The sequence below is a fragment of the Staurois parvus genome, unplaced genomic scaffold, assembly GCF_062004578.1.
Source record: "Staurois parvus isolate SC_StPar_1 unplaced genomic scaffold, SC_StPar_1.0 ptg000291l, whole genome shotgun sequence".
Lineage (NCBI taxonomy): Eukaryota > Metazoa > Chordata > Amphibia > Anura > Ranidae > Staurois > Staurois parvus.
In genome coordinates, this window is record NW_028318087.1 from 6282495 (window position 1) to 6296168 (window position 13674).

Sequence of the window (13674 nt, forward strand, 5' to 3'; positions counted from 1 at the left end):
TGTCAAACTGGCCAAAACACTCAATTTCAGTGGGGGTTGAATAATTTTGGTCACAACTGTATATCCGCCAATCCTGAATGTTCTGACAGCCTCATTTCTCATTCCTTGAGGTCCGAAAATGCCAGTATAGTACGAATACCCCCAAATGACCCCTTTTTGGAAAGTAGACAGTACAAAGTATTTAGTAAGAGGCAAGGCAAGTTTTTTTACGTAATTTTTTTGAAGTTGTAATTTTTTTGTCACAATTTTTTGGGAAAATGGAGAAATTAAAAACAAATTGTTTTCTTTAAATTTCTTTTTTTTTTTTTTTACATACTGTTACCAATGCAGTACAGCATCATCACACAGTTAGGTCCATATATATTTGGAGACAGGCACAATTTTAGTTTTTTCAGGTATTTACCAAAACATATTCAAGCTATAGTTATATAATGGATATGGGCTGAAAGTGCACACTCTCAGGTTTAATTTGAGGGTATGTACATCCAAGTTGGTGGAAGGGTTTAGGAATTACAGCTCTTAAGAGTAGCCACCCCCCTTTTTCAAGGAACCAAAAGTAATTGGACAATTGAATCAAAAGCTGTTTCATGGTTAAGCGTGGGCTATTCATTTTTCATTTCTTCATCAATTAGGCAGGTAAAAGGTCTGTAGTTGATTCTAAGTGTGTTATCAATCTCCCAGATTGTAAGCTCGAAAGAGTAGGGCCCTCTTACCCCTCGTGTGCTGTTCGTAGCTGCTGTAATGTTTCATGTATTGTCCCCCCCTCTATTGTACAGCGCTGAGCAAACCCTTTGGCGCTATATAAACTCAATGTAATGTAATGTAATGTTATTTGCATTTGGAATCTATTACTGGAAACCCATGTGTTCAAAGGAGCTGTCCATGCAAGTGAAACAGGCCATTGTAAGGCTTGAAAAACTAAACAAATCCATCAGAGAGATAGCAGCAACATTAGGAGTGGCCAAATCAACAGTTTGGTACATTCTGAGGAGCAAAGAACGCAACATAAAAAGGCATGGACGTCCACGGAAGACAACAGTGGTGGATGATCGCAGGATCCTCTCTATGGTAAAGAAAAACCCATTCACAATATCCAGACAAGTGAAGGACACTCTCCAGGAGGTAGGTGCATCATTGTCAAAGTCTACAATCAAGAGAAGACTTCAGAAGAGCAAATACAGAGGGTTCACCACAAGGTGCAAACCATTCATAAACCTGAAGAATAGAAAAACCAGATTAGACTTTGCCAAAAAACATCTAAAAAGCCAGACCAGTTCTGGAAAAGCATTCTTTGGATGGATGAAGCTAAGATTAATCTGTACCAGAATGACTGGAAGAAAAAAGTGTGGAGAAGGTTTGGAACAGCTTATGATCCAAAACACACAACGTCATCTGTTAAACATGGTGGAGGCAGGGTGATGGCATCGTTATGCATAGCTTCCTGTGGCACTGGGTCAATGCTGTTTGATGATGTGACAGAAGACAGAAGCAGCCGGATGAATTCTGCAGTGTTTAGAGATATACTGTCAGCCCAGATTCAGCCAAATGCAGCACAGTTGATTGGACAGCGCTTCACAGTACAGATGGACATAGATCCAAAACACACTACAAAAGCAACCCAGGAGCTTTTTAAGGAAAATAAGTAGAATATTCTGCAATGGTCGAGTCAGTCACCCGATCTCAACCCAATTGAGCATGCATTTCATTTGCTGAAGGCAAAACTAAAGGCAGAAAGACCCACAAAGAACAACTGAAGACAGCTGCAGTTAGAGCCTGGCAAAGCATCAGAAAGGAGGTAACCCAGTCTTTGGGTTTCAAACTTAAGGCAGTCATTGCCAGTAAAGGATTCTAAACAAAATATTAAAAATGAACATTTTATTTATGATTATATTCAAATGTCCAATTACTTTTGGTCCCTTGAAAAAGGGGGGATGGCTACTCTTAAGAGCTGTAATTCCTAAACCCTTCCTCCAATTTGGATGTACATACCCTCAAATTAAACCTGAGAGTGTTCACTTTCAGCCCATATCCATTATATAATTATAGCTTGAATATGTTTTGGTAAATATTTGAAAAAAAATTAAATTGTGCCGTGTCCAAATATGTATGGACCTAACTGTATAACTTGTATGGCGTTGATCAGGAATGCTGAGTGGTGAAAGTATGTAAAAAAAAAAAAAAAAATAGTAATTTTCTTTTCATTTTTTTAATGTTATTTTTATTTATTACATTTTTGTTAACATAACTGTGACCAGAGCAATACAGTGTTACCATAGTAACACTGTACTACTCTCCAGAGGTGATCAGGATTTTGTTTTGTTTTTTAAACTTACTGTGATTGCTTATAACAGTGATAATTACTGTTATAAGCAACCATTTTTTTCTGAATAAAATCCATTCATAGTGTAATATTGTGATTTATCTGTGACTGGCCACAGCTAAGCACATGTTACAGATGGGCTGTGATTGGCCCTGTCTGTACCATGTAATCACTGTGACCAATCACAGAGATCAACACAGTAGTTCAAAATGAATGCTATGAATGGAAGCCAACCATGGTGTACTGGCAGCGGCATGATACACTGATCTGTCATCCGCAGTGTCCTGTGGACACAGCTGGTGTCAAAAATCACACTGCATCCTGGCCTGATTCTGGGAGGATGTCATATGACATCCACTCAGAACGGGAGAGCTCCCGCCCGGCCGTCATATTACAATAGCCCAGGCAAGAAGCTGTAATGTAAAATATAGCATTATGAGTTCAATGGTGAGGAGTTTGTCTTGTATAACTTAGTGAACAGACTACAGTGGACAGAATTATGAAATGTTAATTCTTAGTTCTTTACTCCTGTGGCCCTTTTTCAGTCGACAGAGGGCTGGCATCACTTATCTGGTCCAAACTCTGGAAAAATGGGTGGGTTTATGTTGATGGCATCAGTTGAACATCAGTTTAAAAGTTTCTGAGATCATTCAGAATTAAGGCTGCTTTCATACTGATCCATTCCACGTTTGTGTTAAAAAAGCTGAAGAAAAAAGTGTGACCATTCTGTATTCCTATGGAACTCTTCACACTGTTGAGTTGAAGATTCGGTGTGTTTTTCAAAGTTTTGCTTGCTGCAGTTTTGGTGTGATAGAAACACTGTACCAAAAAACCGCACCTCCCCATTGAAAGCAATAGAAAATGTGTCAAAAACACATCAAAAATGCACCTGCATATTGTGGTTTTGGTGCAGTTTTTGAGTTGCATGTCCTTTAAAAAACACACCATAAAGATGCATGCGGTTTTCTGCTGATCAGTGTGAAAGTAGCCCAGCTGATAAGTGATTCTAAAGCCTCACATTGTAAAACAACTCAATATATATAAATACCTTTTCCCCCCTTTTAATAGGTAATCACATACCCTCTTTTTTCAGCTGCATAGAGAGGTGGTGGAGGCGAAACAGCAGTATACTGAACTTCCCAGGGAAAGGCTATGCAGGGGGTGTGTGTCATTGGAGTGTGATCATTGGAGGAGCATAGCTAGAGAACTGACCATGCTGTGCTCTCATGCCTAGTGTGGTCAGTTTTTAATAGGAAAGCAGAGGGACTGGCAAGAATACCATGGGTTTCACACAAAGGAATCAATACAAAGAGAAACATATAGAATGCTTATAATATAAGTACATGGTACAGAAGGAACATATCAGGAATATGAAATGTTGGGTTTACACTTTCTTTAAATAAATGGTGCATTTGACATTCTATGGCATTCCTTCTAACCTGCATTTGACCTGCTTCATATGGGTTTTACTTTCCCCTAGAATTGTGTGGGAATAAAAACCCCTTTGATATAAACAAGTCTGTCAACACAGGCCCTGGACTCTGATAAAACAATCACTATGACTGCTACACAGAGCAAACTTGGTCACAAATGTATTCTTTTAACTTCCCTTCCTTCCCCATAGACTGGCATAGTCTAATTCATTCACATATGATGGGACTGTCCAAATGTTTCATCATTTTAGTCCTAAATGTTTAGATTATTTGCAAATTTACATCATTCCTACTCGTAGTTAACCATATTTAATAACAAGATATCACTGCCATAAACTATACTGTAAAGTGTAAATTATACTGTTGTTTTTTCTTCTGCAGGTAGTGACGGTCTTCGCTCTGAGCATTGGAGCCCTAGTAATATACTTCATTGATTCATCCAAGTGAGTAAAACATAGTATCTGTTTTGTCCATACAGTATTTGGTGATTGGTAATGTTTGCATTGGTGATCGATTAATACAGCTATATGTGATATATGTCTGAGCAGAATCTGACAGGTATGTTGCCATCTGTGTTTGCTTGTGTGAGCCATGTTGATGGCACACAAAGTGTAATGAATAATGCAGTGTGTGGAGTTATCTTCTACTCGCTCAGACTCCTATATACAAGGCAAGGTAAAAGCAATCCCTCCAGTTTTTAGGAAATTGGATGTTAACAAAATTAGCCAAGCATGGTAACAGTGTGGTAACATGGACCACACCACTTGCAACAGTGGCAGAGGCCAAAAGTAGGACCTATTCACACCTATGTGTATATAGTCATGTGGATTTATACCTGGTTATATGCATTTCCATGCATGTAAAATTGCATTTTTAAATTATTTTGATCAGATCTTACAATGTTACAGTATTATATTTATTACAAACAGTACTTCAGTTTCTCCAGAAAAACAGTGTTGAGAATTTGTTCTAGACACATTTCCAAAGAGCCACATTTCTGAATATATATAAACATAAATTAAATTTTTTGCACATGGACGTTTGAAATGCATTTCGAACCATGTCCACATACTCCCCCCAGTCCATGGCATGTTTCTTGGGATTTCCCAGCTGTCACCAGTTTGCTGTGAGTGGGCACAGAGGCTCCTGTGTTGCACTGCAGCCTAGCTGTGTGTAAGATGTGGATGGTGAGATGGGCTTCCTGAAATTTTTTGGTTAACAGGCTCGAGCCACTGCTTCATCATGCCCATTTGTCTGTTTTTATTTGGATAAAGAGTTTGTTGTGCTACACTTGAGTTTTAGCCCTCTGCATTTGTTTCATGTGCTAATTTTGCACATGGTTTGACTGCCCCAGTACAACTAACAAATAATGGAGTTTAATGGCAACATGTAAAACATTCACATAATAAAATAAAAGAAGTATTAAACCCCAAAACAAAAAATGTACATATTGCAGCCTACCAATTTCTTGGATGTGGCAGATCCATAAGTTTTCTTTTTATGCTTTTCTTACCCTTATTTTTTTCTGTTGATTCAGCCACTCCTTTAACAGGTCAACATGTCCAGCAAAAGTAGGTTGAGACTATTTAATGCTGACAGGGGTGCCTAAAATGGTCACCTTTTATTCATTTGTTAAACCTTTATGCCAAAAGGAAAAAAATAACTTTTGCTGGAACTGTGTTAAAAAAAAAAAAGTTTTAGCTAGAGGTAGGCTGCTATAATTTGTTAGTCAAGTCCATTTAAATCTGCTAACGCATCCAACACAACCTTCCTCATGGATTTCTGCTGTCCAGGAGTGACAGCACCACCACCCTATAATTGAAAGTGTACTACTGGCTGGATCACTGAAAATAAGGCTAGGTTAATATCTGTGTTGGTTTTAATGCGTTTGCAGATCCACATCACAATCCATTTAACATTATTTTCTGTGGGCTCCAGTCACATATTTGTAGTTAGTTTCCTGCAGTGCATTTTTGGAAAATGTGCAGGGACTTTTATTTTTTTTTTTTTTGCATGTAACTCGTGCTTTTTTGACAGACTTCAATGGGACCACCTAAAATTTCATCAAACAATGCATGTAAATGCATTTTTGGTGAAAAAAAAAGCAGAAGCTTGAAAACGCATCAAAAATGCATCATCTGCACATGCATAGATGTGAAAGTAGCCTAAAGGGAAAAAATCCTAAAAAAAATCCTAATGAAACTACCACATTTAGGGATTAGTAAAGTGCAATATGTTTGTTTTTTGGTTTAGTAACACTTTAAAAATGTTATCATATAATAGATTTTAAGATTTTATCAAACCGTAAGAAGAGATACAGTATATTTAACTTAACTAGCTGCACTTTGGGCATACTACACATGGCCAAATAAGTCACCATTGTACGCAGAATGTGTGTAGTATGTCCAGTCTCTCTGTCCTGCTTAATTACCCCCCCCCCCCCCAGTATACAGTAAATGTTGGTTTTGATTAATCAAAGCCAACATTACTGTATAATATATGTTAATTTTACGGTATCCCTTGAATAATTCAATACAATAAGGCTATAAATAGCATCAAGATACACTTTTCCCCAAAAAGTGTAAAAACTGTGAATATGAATACGCTAATACCAATATTCCCAAAAGTATATATCACACAAATATATTTAAAAAATTTTTTAAAATTTAACAGTCCCAAAATAGATAAGGAATAAAATAAATAATGTTATAAAAAGTCACTCTGTGCCAACTTCAATCATCAATCTTCATATTCAGCCTTTCAATGGCTCACAAAGAAACCTCAACATAAAATGAAAAATCAAATAGTGCATTATCTTAAATAAAGTATAAATGAAACAGATGTGATAAATGCAAACAACCATGCGTGATCACAAATAGTGAAAAAAGTGAAAGTGTCAAAACAGTGCCAGTGAATCAATCAAGTGAAAAATATGCATCCAAAAACAACATCACCGCATGGTTGTTTGCGTTTATCACATCTGTTTCATTTATATTTTATTTAAGATAATGCACTATGTGATTTTTCTTTTTATGTTGAGGTTTCTTTGTGAGCCATTGAAAGGCTGAATATGAAGATTGATGATTGAAGTTGGCAGAGAGTGACCTTTTTATAACATTATTTCTTTAATTTTATTTCTTATCTATTTTGGGACTGTTAAATTTTTTTTTATTTTTTTTTTAAATATATTTGTGTGATATATACTTTTGGGAATATTGGTATTAGCATATTGATATTCACAACATTACTGTATACTCAGAAGTGTCAGTTGCTGCAGATGTCAAAAAAGGTCTGAATAATTTTTTTTTATAAACACTGCTCCACTGGTGATAATACAAAGATACAAAGTAACATATTGTACTTTTGTATCTATCTGTTCATTCATCTGCAGATTACAGGGATGAATTTAGATCTGCAAATGATGTCAGTTAAAGCAATCTGACATTTTTTTCCTAGCCTGCAGCTTGAGTCCACAGACTCCTTGCAGGGTTAGTTTCTGGTATGTTGTGTAGCAGGAGTTGCGCTGTATACTCTCCTTTGGCAGTATACAGTGCTGGTCCCGCAACCTGACAAAGCCCGCCAAGCCAGCACCTCACAGAGCCAGGAGGTGCAGCAGATCTGCACCTAAGCCGGATACCGGTGTAAGTGGGATACAAATGTGACTTCTGGTGCTGTGCCAGGGATTTCTCTGATGTGGATACAAATGTGCGGGGGGTTGGCAGGGGCATTTTCTGATGGTGACTTAAATGTATGTGGGGGGCTTTTAGGGGACACAAATATGTGGGAGTGTCTGATGGGGGGGTGGTTCTGGTGCTAACAAAATTTAAAAATAAAAAGGGAAGAGGGTCCGAATACTTTATGAATACAGTTTTCAGGCCACCTTCAATTTTTTTTAATTTTGTTATGTTGCCGCTTGATACTAAAGTTGTTTAAATTCATTTTTTCCCTATTAATCTACTCTCAGTACCGCATAATGACAAAGTGAAAACTGAAATTTAGAAATGTCTGAGAATTTATTAAAAATAAAAACTGAAATATCACATGAACTTAAGTATTCAGACCCTTTACTCCGTACTTTGTTGAAGCACCTTTTGGAAACAATTACAGCCTCAAATCTGTTTGGTTATGTTGCAACACGCTTTGCACACCTGGATTGGGGGATTTTCTGTCATTCTTTTTTGCAAATCCTCTCAAGTTCATTCAGATTGGATGAGGACCAACAGTGGACAGTAATTTTAGGTCTCTCCTTAGATGTTCAATAGGGTTCAAGTCAGTGCTCTGACCTGGCCAATCTAGGACATTCTCAGAGTATTCCCTAAGCCAGTCCTCTTTTGTGTTGGCTGTGTTGTTAGGATCGTTGTCATGGTGGAAGATGACCCTTTGGCCCTGTCTGAGTTCCTAAACACTGTGGAACAGATTTTTATTGAGGATATCCCTGCACTTTGCTCCTTTCAGCTTTTCCTCAACCCTGTACTCAGTCCCTGCTGCTGAAAAACACCCCTATGGCATGATGCTGCCACCACCATGCCTCAGTGTTGGGATGGTATTGGGCAGGTGATGAACGGTGCCTGATTTCCTCCAGACATAACCTTTAGAATTGAGGCCAAACAGTTCAATCTTAATTTCATCAGACTAGAGAACTGTGTTCCTCACAGTCTGAGAGTCCTGCAGGTGCTTTTTTTTTTGCAAACTCCAAGCAGGATTTTGTGTGTATTTTTCCATTTTCCTTCTTTATTCCATCTCCACACAGGATCTTTGGAGCTCAAGTGAGAGTGAGAATCAAGTTCTTGGTCACCTCTCATACTAAGGATCTTCTCCCCAGATTGCTCAGTTTGGCCGGGTGACTAGCTCTTGGAAAAACCCATTTGAGAACTATGGAGGTCACTTTGCTCTTGGGAACCTTCAGTGCAGCAGACATTTTTTGTAGCCTTCCCCAAATCTGTGCTTTGCAATAATCTTGTCTCTGAGCTCTGCAGGCAGTTCCTTAAGCCTCATGGCTTTTGCTCTGATACAGTATGCATTGACAGCTGTGAGGCCTTTTAGGCTCCATGCAAACGGAGCATTTTAATAACGCTGGTAACGTTAGCTGTGTAAAGGCACGTTAAAAATGTGAGTTTTTTAGCGTTTTTGCATTAGTGTTTAGTGGATTTTTTTTTTGCGTTTTTCAAGTTTGCGTTTTTAGTGGCTTTTATTACGAAACAAATATTTTTTTTGTCAAAAAAAGTCCCAAAACGCCGGTTTGCTGAGATTTACCGCAATTTACAGCGGTTTACCTCTTTTTGATGTGTTTTTCAGCATTAGAGCGTTTTTACAGCTAAAAAACTCCACTAGAAACCCACTAGTCCTGGATTTTTTTCCAAGCAAAGAACGCCCCTGCCAAAAAAACATTGATTACAGTCTATGTGTGCATGAACACATAGGATAACATGCTGGTGGGTTTACTGGCTGTAGAAAAAAAACATCAAAAGCCAAAAACAGCAGCTATAAAAACGTACAGTGTGCATGAGGACTTATGCAGGCCATAGATGGGTCGAAAATCGGACGATTTTTCGGCCGGAAATAAAATCGGACGATTTTCGGATCGTTAGTGGGCTATTTGTTCGGCCGGTTTTCGGTATTTTGGCAGATTTTTTTTTAGCGGTAAAGTTGGAAAAAAATTGGCCGCTTTTGCCGATCGGCCGATTTTTGCAGCAATGATGGGCAAATCAGCCGATTTTTTACCGATAAAAAATCTGCGCATGAGCAGTGACCTGCAAGAGGAAGACAAAAAGAAGAAAAAGAAGAAGAAGATGAGGATGAAGAAGAAGATGAGGATGAAGAAGAAGATGAGGATGAAGAAGAAGATGAGGATGATGATGAAGAAGAGGATGATGATGATGAAGAAGGAGGATGATGATGAAGAAGAGGAGGATGATGATGTAGAAGATGATGATGATGATGATGAAGAAGAGGATGATGATGAAGAAGAAGAAGAGGATGATGATGATGAAGAAGAAGAAGAAAAAGAAGAGGGATGAAAAATAAGAGGAATTCCAGGCCGGCAAAAAGTGTCTCTGCAGAGAGCTCCGCTATTTCTTTGACAGTTCTTTGATATTTACAGCGGTTGCAACATTGTATCTATTTGTTTCCGAATAAAAACATCTGTATCCTAAATGGATACAAATAGATACAATGTTGCAACCGCTGTAAATGTCAAGGAACTGTCAAAGAAATAGCAGAGCTCTCTGCAGGGACACTTTTTGCCGGCTGTAGACGGGATGAAAATCGGCCGATTTTTTTTTTTTTTTTTTTTTTTTTTTTTTTTTTTTACCATTGCTGGTAACATCGGCCGCTTGAATGACCGATTTTTCGTTTTTTTAAAGAAAAATCGGCCGTTTTTCTCCCCGTCTATGGCCTACATTATAGAGAGGTGTGTGTCTTTCCAAATCATGTCCAATCAAATTAATTTACCACAGGTGTACTCCAATCATGGTGTAGAAACCTCTCAGCAATGATAAAAAGAAATGGGAGGCACCTGAGCTAAATTTCAAATGCTGTTGCAAAGAATCTGAATATGTATGCCAATATGATATTTCAGTTTTTCCTTTTGTAAACATTTCTAAAATTCTGTTTTCACTTTGTCATTATGGGGTACTGAGTGTAGATTGAGAAAAGAATACATTTAAACAACTGTTGTATCAGGCTGCAACATAACAAAATTGAAAAAAGTGAAGGGGGTCTGAATACTGTATGAATGCACTGTAAATGTACAGTGGTGCCAAAATCGTGGACATTAACCCCTTCACTCCTAACGGTAAAACAAATCTAAATGCCTAAGCACAATTTTGCAACGTTGACATGTGTTAGTAAAACCGTACATATCATCACAACTACTTTGTACATCCAGTTGAATTATACCGCATTTTTTTCAGGACATATTGGGCTTTCATTTGGCGGTAAATGGTAATGGATATCTCCTGATTTTTTTTTTTTTATTAAAGGAAAACTGGCCCAAAATAGTAAAAAAAAAATCTTTTTTTTTATTTAGCTGTGTGTTTCTTGTTACTAACATAACCTAACACCAAAGAACAACCCAAAATAAATTCTCCAGCTCTTGACGATCGCAGCGATACCATATATGTGTATGTTATTTGTGGTTTGTACCCGTTTGTAGCCCAGAAACAATAGTGTGCATCTTGTTTTTGTCTATTTTTTTTTTACCTAAAACACACTGACATTGACACTAACTGACACTGATACCAATTTTTTTTTTTTTTAAATCCTGACCCAAACAATAACCCTAATACTCAACTATAGCAAAACTTGATCTAGGTATTTTTTATTTTATTTCTTTAATATTTATTAATAATTTTTTTTTTTTTACAAACATTTTTTTTTCTCTCTCTATGCCAGGAGTTCGAGATATACAATGTATCTCTCTTCTCCATTCATAGAGAGAGAAAAAAAACAAGGGGGCTGGGCTGCACAGTGACTGATCACTGTGATAGCCAATCAGAGGCTATCACAGCGATCATGTGACCCGGAATCGGGAGTCCCAGGTCCTGATTGTTAGAACGGGACCTGGGGCTCTCAGTGACACCGCAGTCTTTGTGCTGGGAGCGCGTAGTGCGGCATGCTTCCAGCACAAAGACAAGTACGCAAATATGCGGTCCCACAGAAAAAAGCCCAGTTCCATAAGGCCGCATATTTATGTCGGCGTCAAGGTGTTAAAGTATATTTTTTCTAAAAGTTAAAGGATAAGTTCACCTTTCTACAAAAAATAATAAATGCACATTTTTTTGCAGGTAAAAAAAAAAAATGTGCATTTAGTATTTTTTGTTTTAGGAGCCTGTAAAGCATTGCACCAGTGATCCGTAGATCGCTGGTGACATTCAGGTCTCCTGAAGACTGTCAGTGTATTCACTCTTCTTGTACAAGCAGACAGCTTTACACTGACAGCACTTTGGTAGTTCATTGAGAATTACAAGCTGACAGTTGTAAAAGCTGTTGGTACTTGTAGTTTATTGATTCACAGGGATCTGTGGGAGGAGCCAGGCACGGCCGCACTCTTTGAGTTGCAGCAGCGAGTACGGGTAGAATATCCCTGGCTTGCTGCCACAAGGATGGGGGTAGAGGAGTCCGAGGCTGAACATGTTACACCCTAAATATAGGTGTAACATGTTTAGAAAAGTGAGCTTATTGTTTAAGTTCTGAAAGTTTATGGTAACCATTCCTACAGGTGTCCCAACAAGCTTTCTGTTTGTATAAAAGCATTGTTGACACTGACTGTTATTAGACACTCTCTAAACCATATTTGGACAGTGTTGTACTGCAAGAAGTGGTTATTGCTCTCAAAATTGTGAGGAAAAAGGCAATAAACAAAGAGAGACAGACATTATAACCCTTAAAAGTATAGGTCTTTCTTTAGAGAAATTGCAAAGAGAGCAAGAAGGAGGTCTGGCAGACCCAATGCCACAACAGAATCAGAAGACATGTTTGAGAGTCAACAATTTGTGTGACAGGTGGCTCGCAGGAGAACAGCTTGAAGCACAGCTTGACACTGATCAAAGTAAGCAAGTTTCAGCTGTGAAGAGAAGACTTTGAGCTGCAGGTTTGACAGGCTATGAGAGAGCTATTGCTAAGATGGCAAAGTAAGAAAAAGAGGTTTACCTAGGCCTCCAACAAAGCACTACTGAACACTGGAAGAAGGTCTTATGGACCGATACATCAAAATTTGAGATCTTTGGTTCATCACACAGGGTTTTTGTTTGATGTCTAGTAGGTGGAAGGATGGTTATTCGGTGTGTGACTACAACTGTCAAATATGGAGATGGAAGCGTGATAAGTCTGGGGCACTCTTGCTGGATCCAGGGTAGCTGACCTGAACAAAGTGGCACCCTGAATCAAAACTACTACCACAGCATTTTGCAGTGCCATGCAATATGCCTAATTGGTCATGGTTCATCCTACAGCATGATAATGACCCAAAATATGCCTCCAGGCTGTGTCAGACCTAGCTTAGAAGAAAAGAACAAGACAGTGGGCTTCAAATTATGGAGTGGCCAGCACAGTCTGTAGTTTTAAACCTCATGGAGCTAGTTTGGGATGAACTGGACAAGAAGGCTGAAAGCAAAGCAAGTGAAACACATTTGTGTGAACTTCTGCAACAGTGTTGTGAAGAACTTTCCAAACTTTCCATACAATGATGATTTTGGTTGTAGAAAAAATGCGACAAATTTGTTTGGCTCTTATATCTGGCTACTTTGATGAGTCAAAAATTTAGATTACATTTGGTTAAAGAAAATGATTCCATGATTTTTTTTGTTTATTTGTTGTATGCTTTATTTTCATGTGAATGTGTGTGTGTGTGTGTATATGTGTATATGTGTATATATATATATATATATATATATATATATATATATATATATATATATATATAAATACATGTGTGTATATATATATATATATACTGAATACTAGTTTGTGCTTTTCTGGATTCTAGAAATAATGCAGTGAAAAACGTTTTGAATGTTCTCTCCTATGGTACTTTTGTTGATACGTTTTATATAATATAAAGATTTCTCTGCTCTGTGAAGCTATAATACTGATAAAAAAAAAATTCTACCACCAATAAGCATATAAATATAAAAAATATGAATGAAGAAGGTGGCAGCAGTGATACATTATTATAATAATTTTTTATATTTAGATGCTATTCATAGTATGATTTATATATATATATATATCTCAGATTGTAAGCTCGAAAGAGCAGGGCCCTCGAACCCCTCGTGTATTGTATTGTTTCTGTCTTGTCTCATGTTCTGTCCCCCTTGCTATTGTACAGCGCTGAGCAAACCCTTTGGCGCTATATAAATACTGTATTATAATAATAATAATATATAGCCATTTTAGCAGTTCATTGGTCTAAATTTAAAATAT

General features: G+C 37.7%; 1 protein-coding gene across 18 annotated transcripts in view; it reads left to right on the forward strand.

The window, feature by feature from the left end:
- Positions 1–13674, forward strand: part of KCNMA1 (potassium calcium-activated channel subfamily M alpha 1) — a 976002-nt gene that overhangs the window by 366343 nt on the left and 595985 nt on the right. For all 18 annotated transcript variants that reach the window (XM_089682563.1, XM_089682562.1, XM_089682551.1 and 15 more), the window contains exon 3: positions 4135–4196. In XM_089682563.1, coding sequence (XP_089538689.1) covers positions 4135–4196 — 62 coding nt within the window. The remainder of the gene's footprint in view (positions 1–4134; positions 4197–13674) is intronic.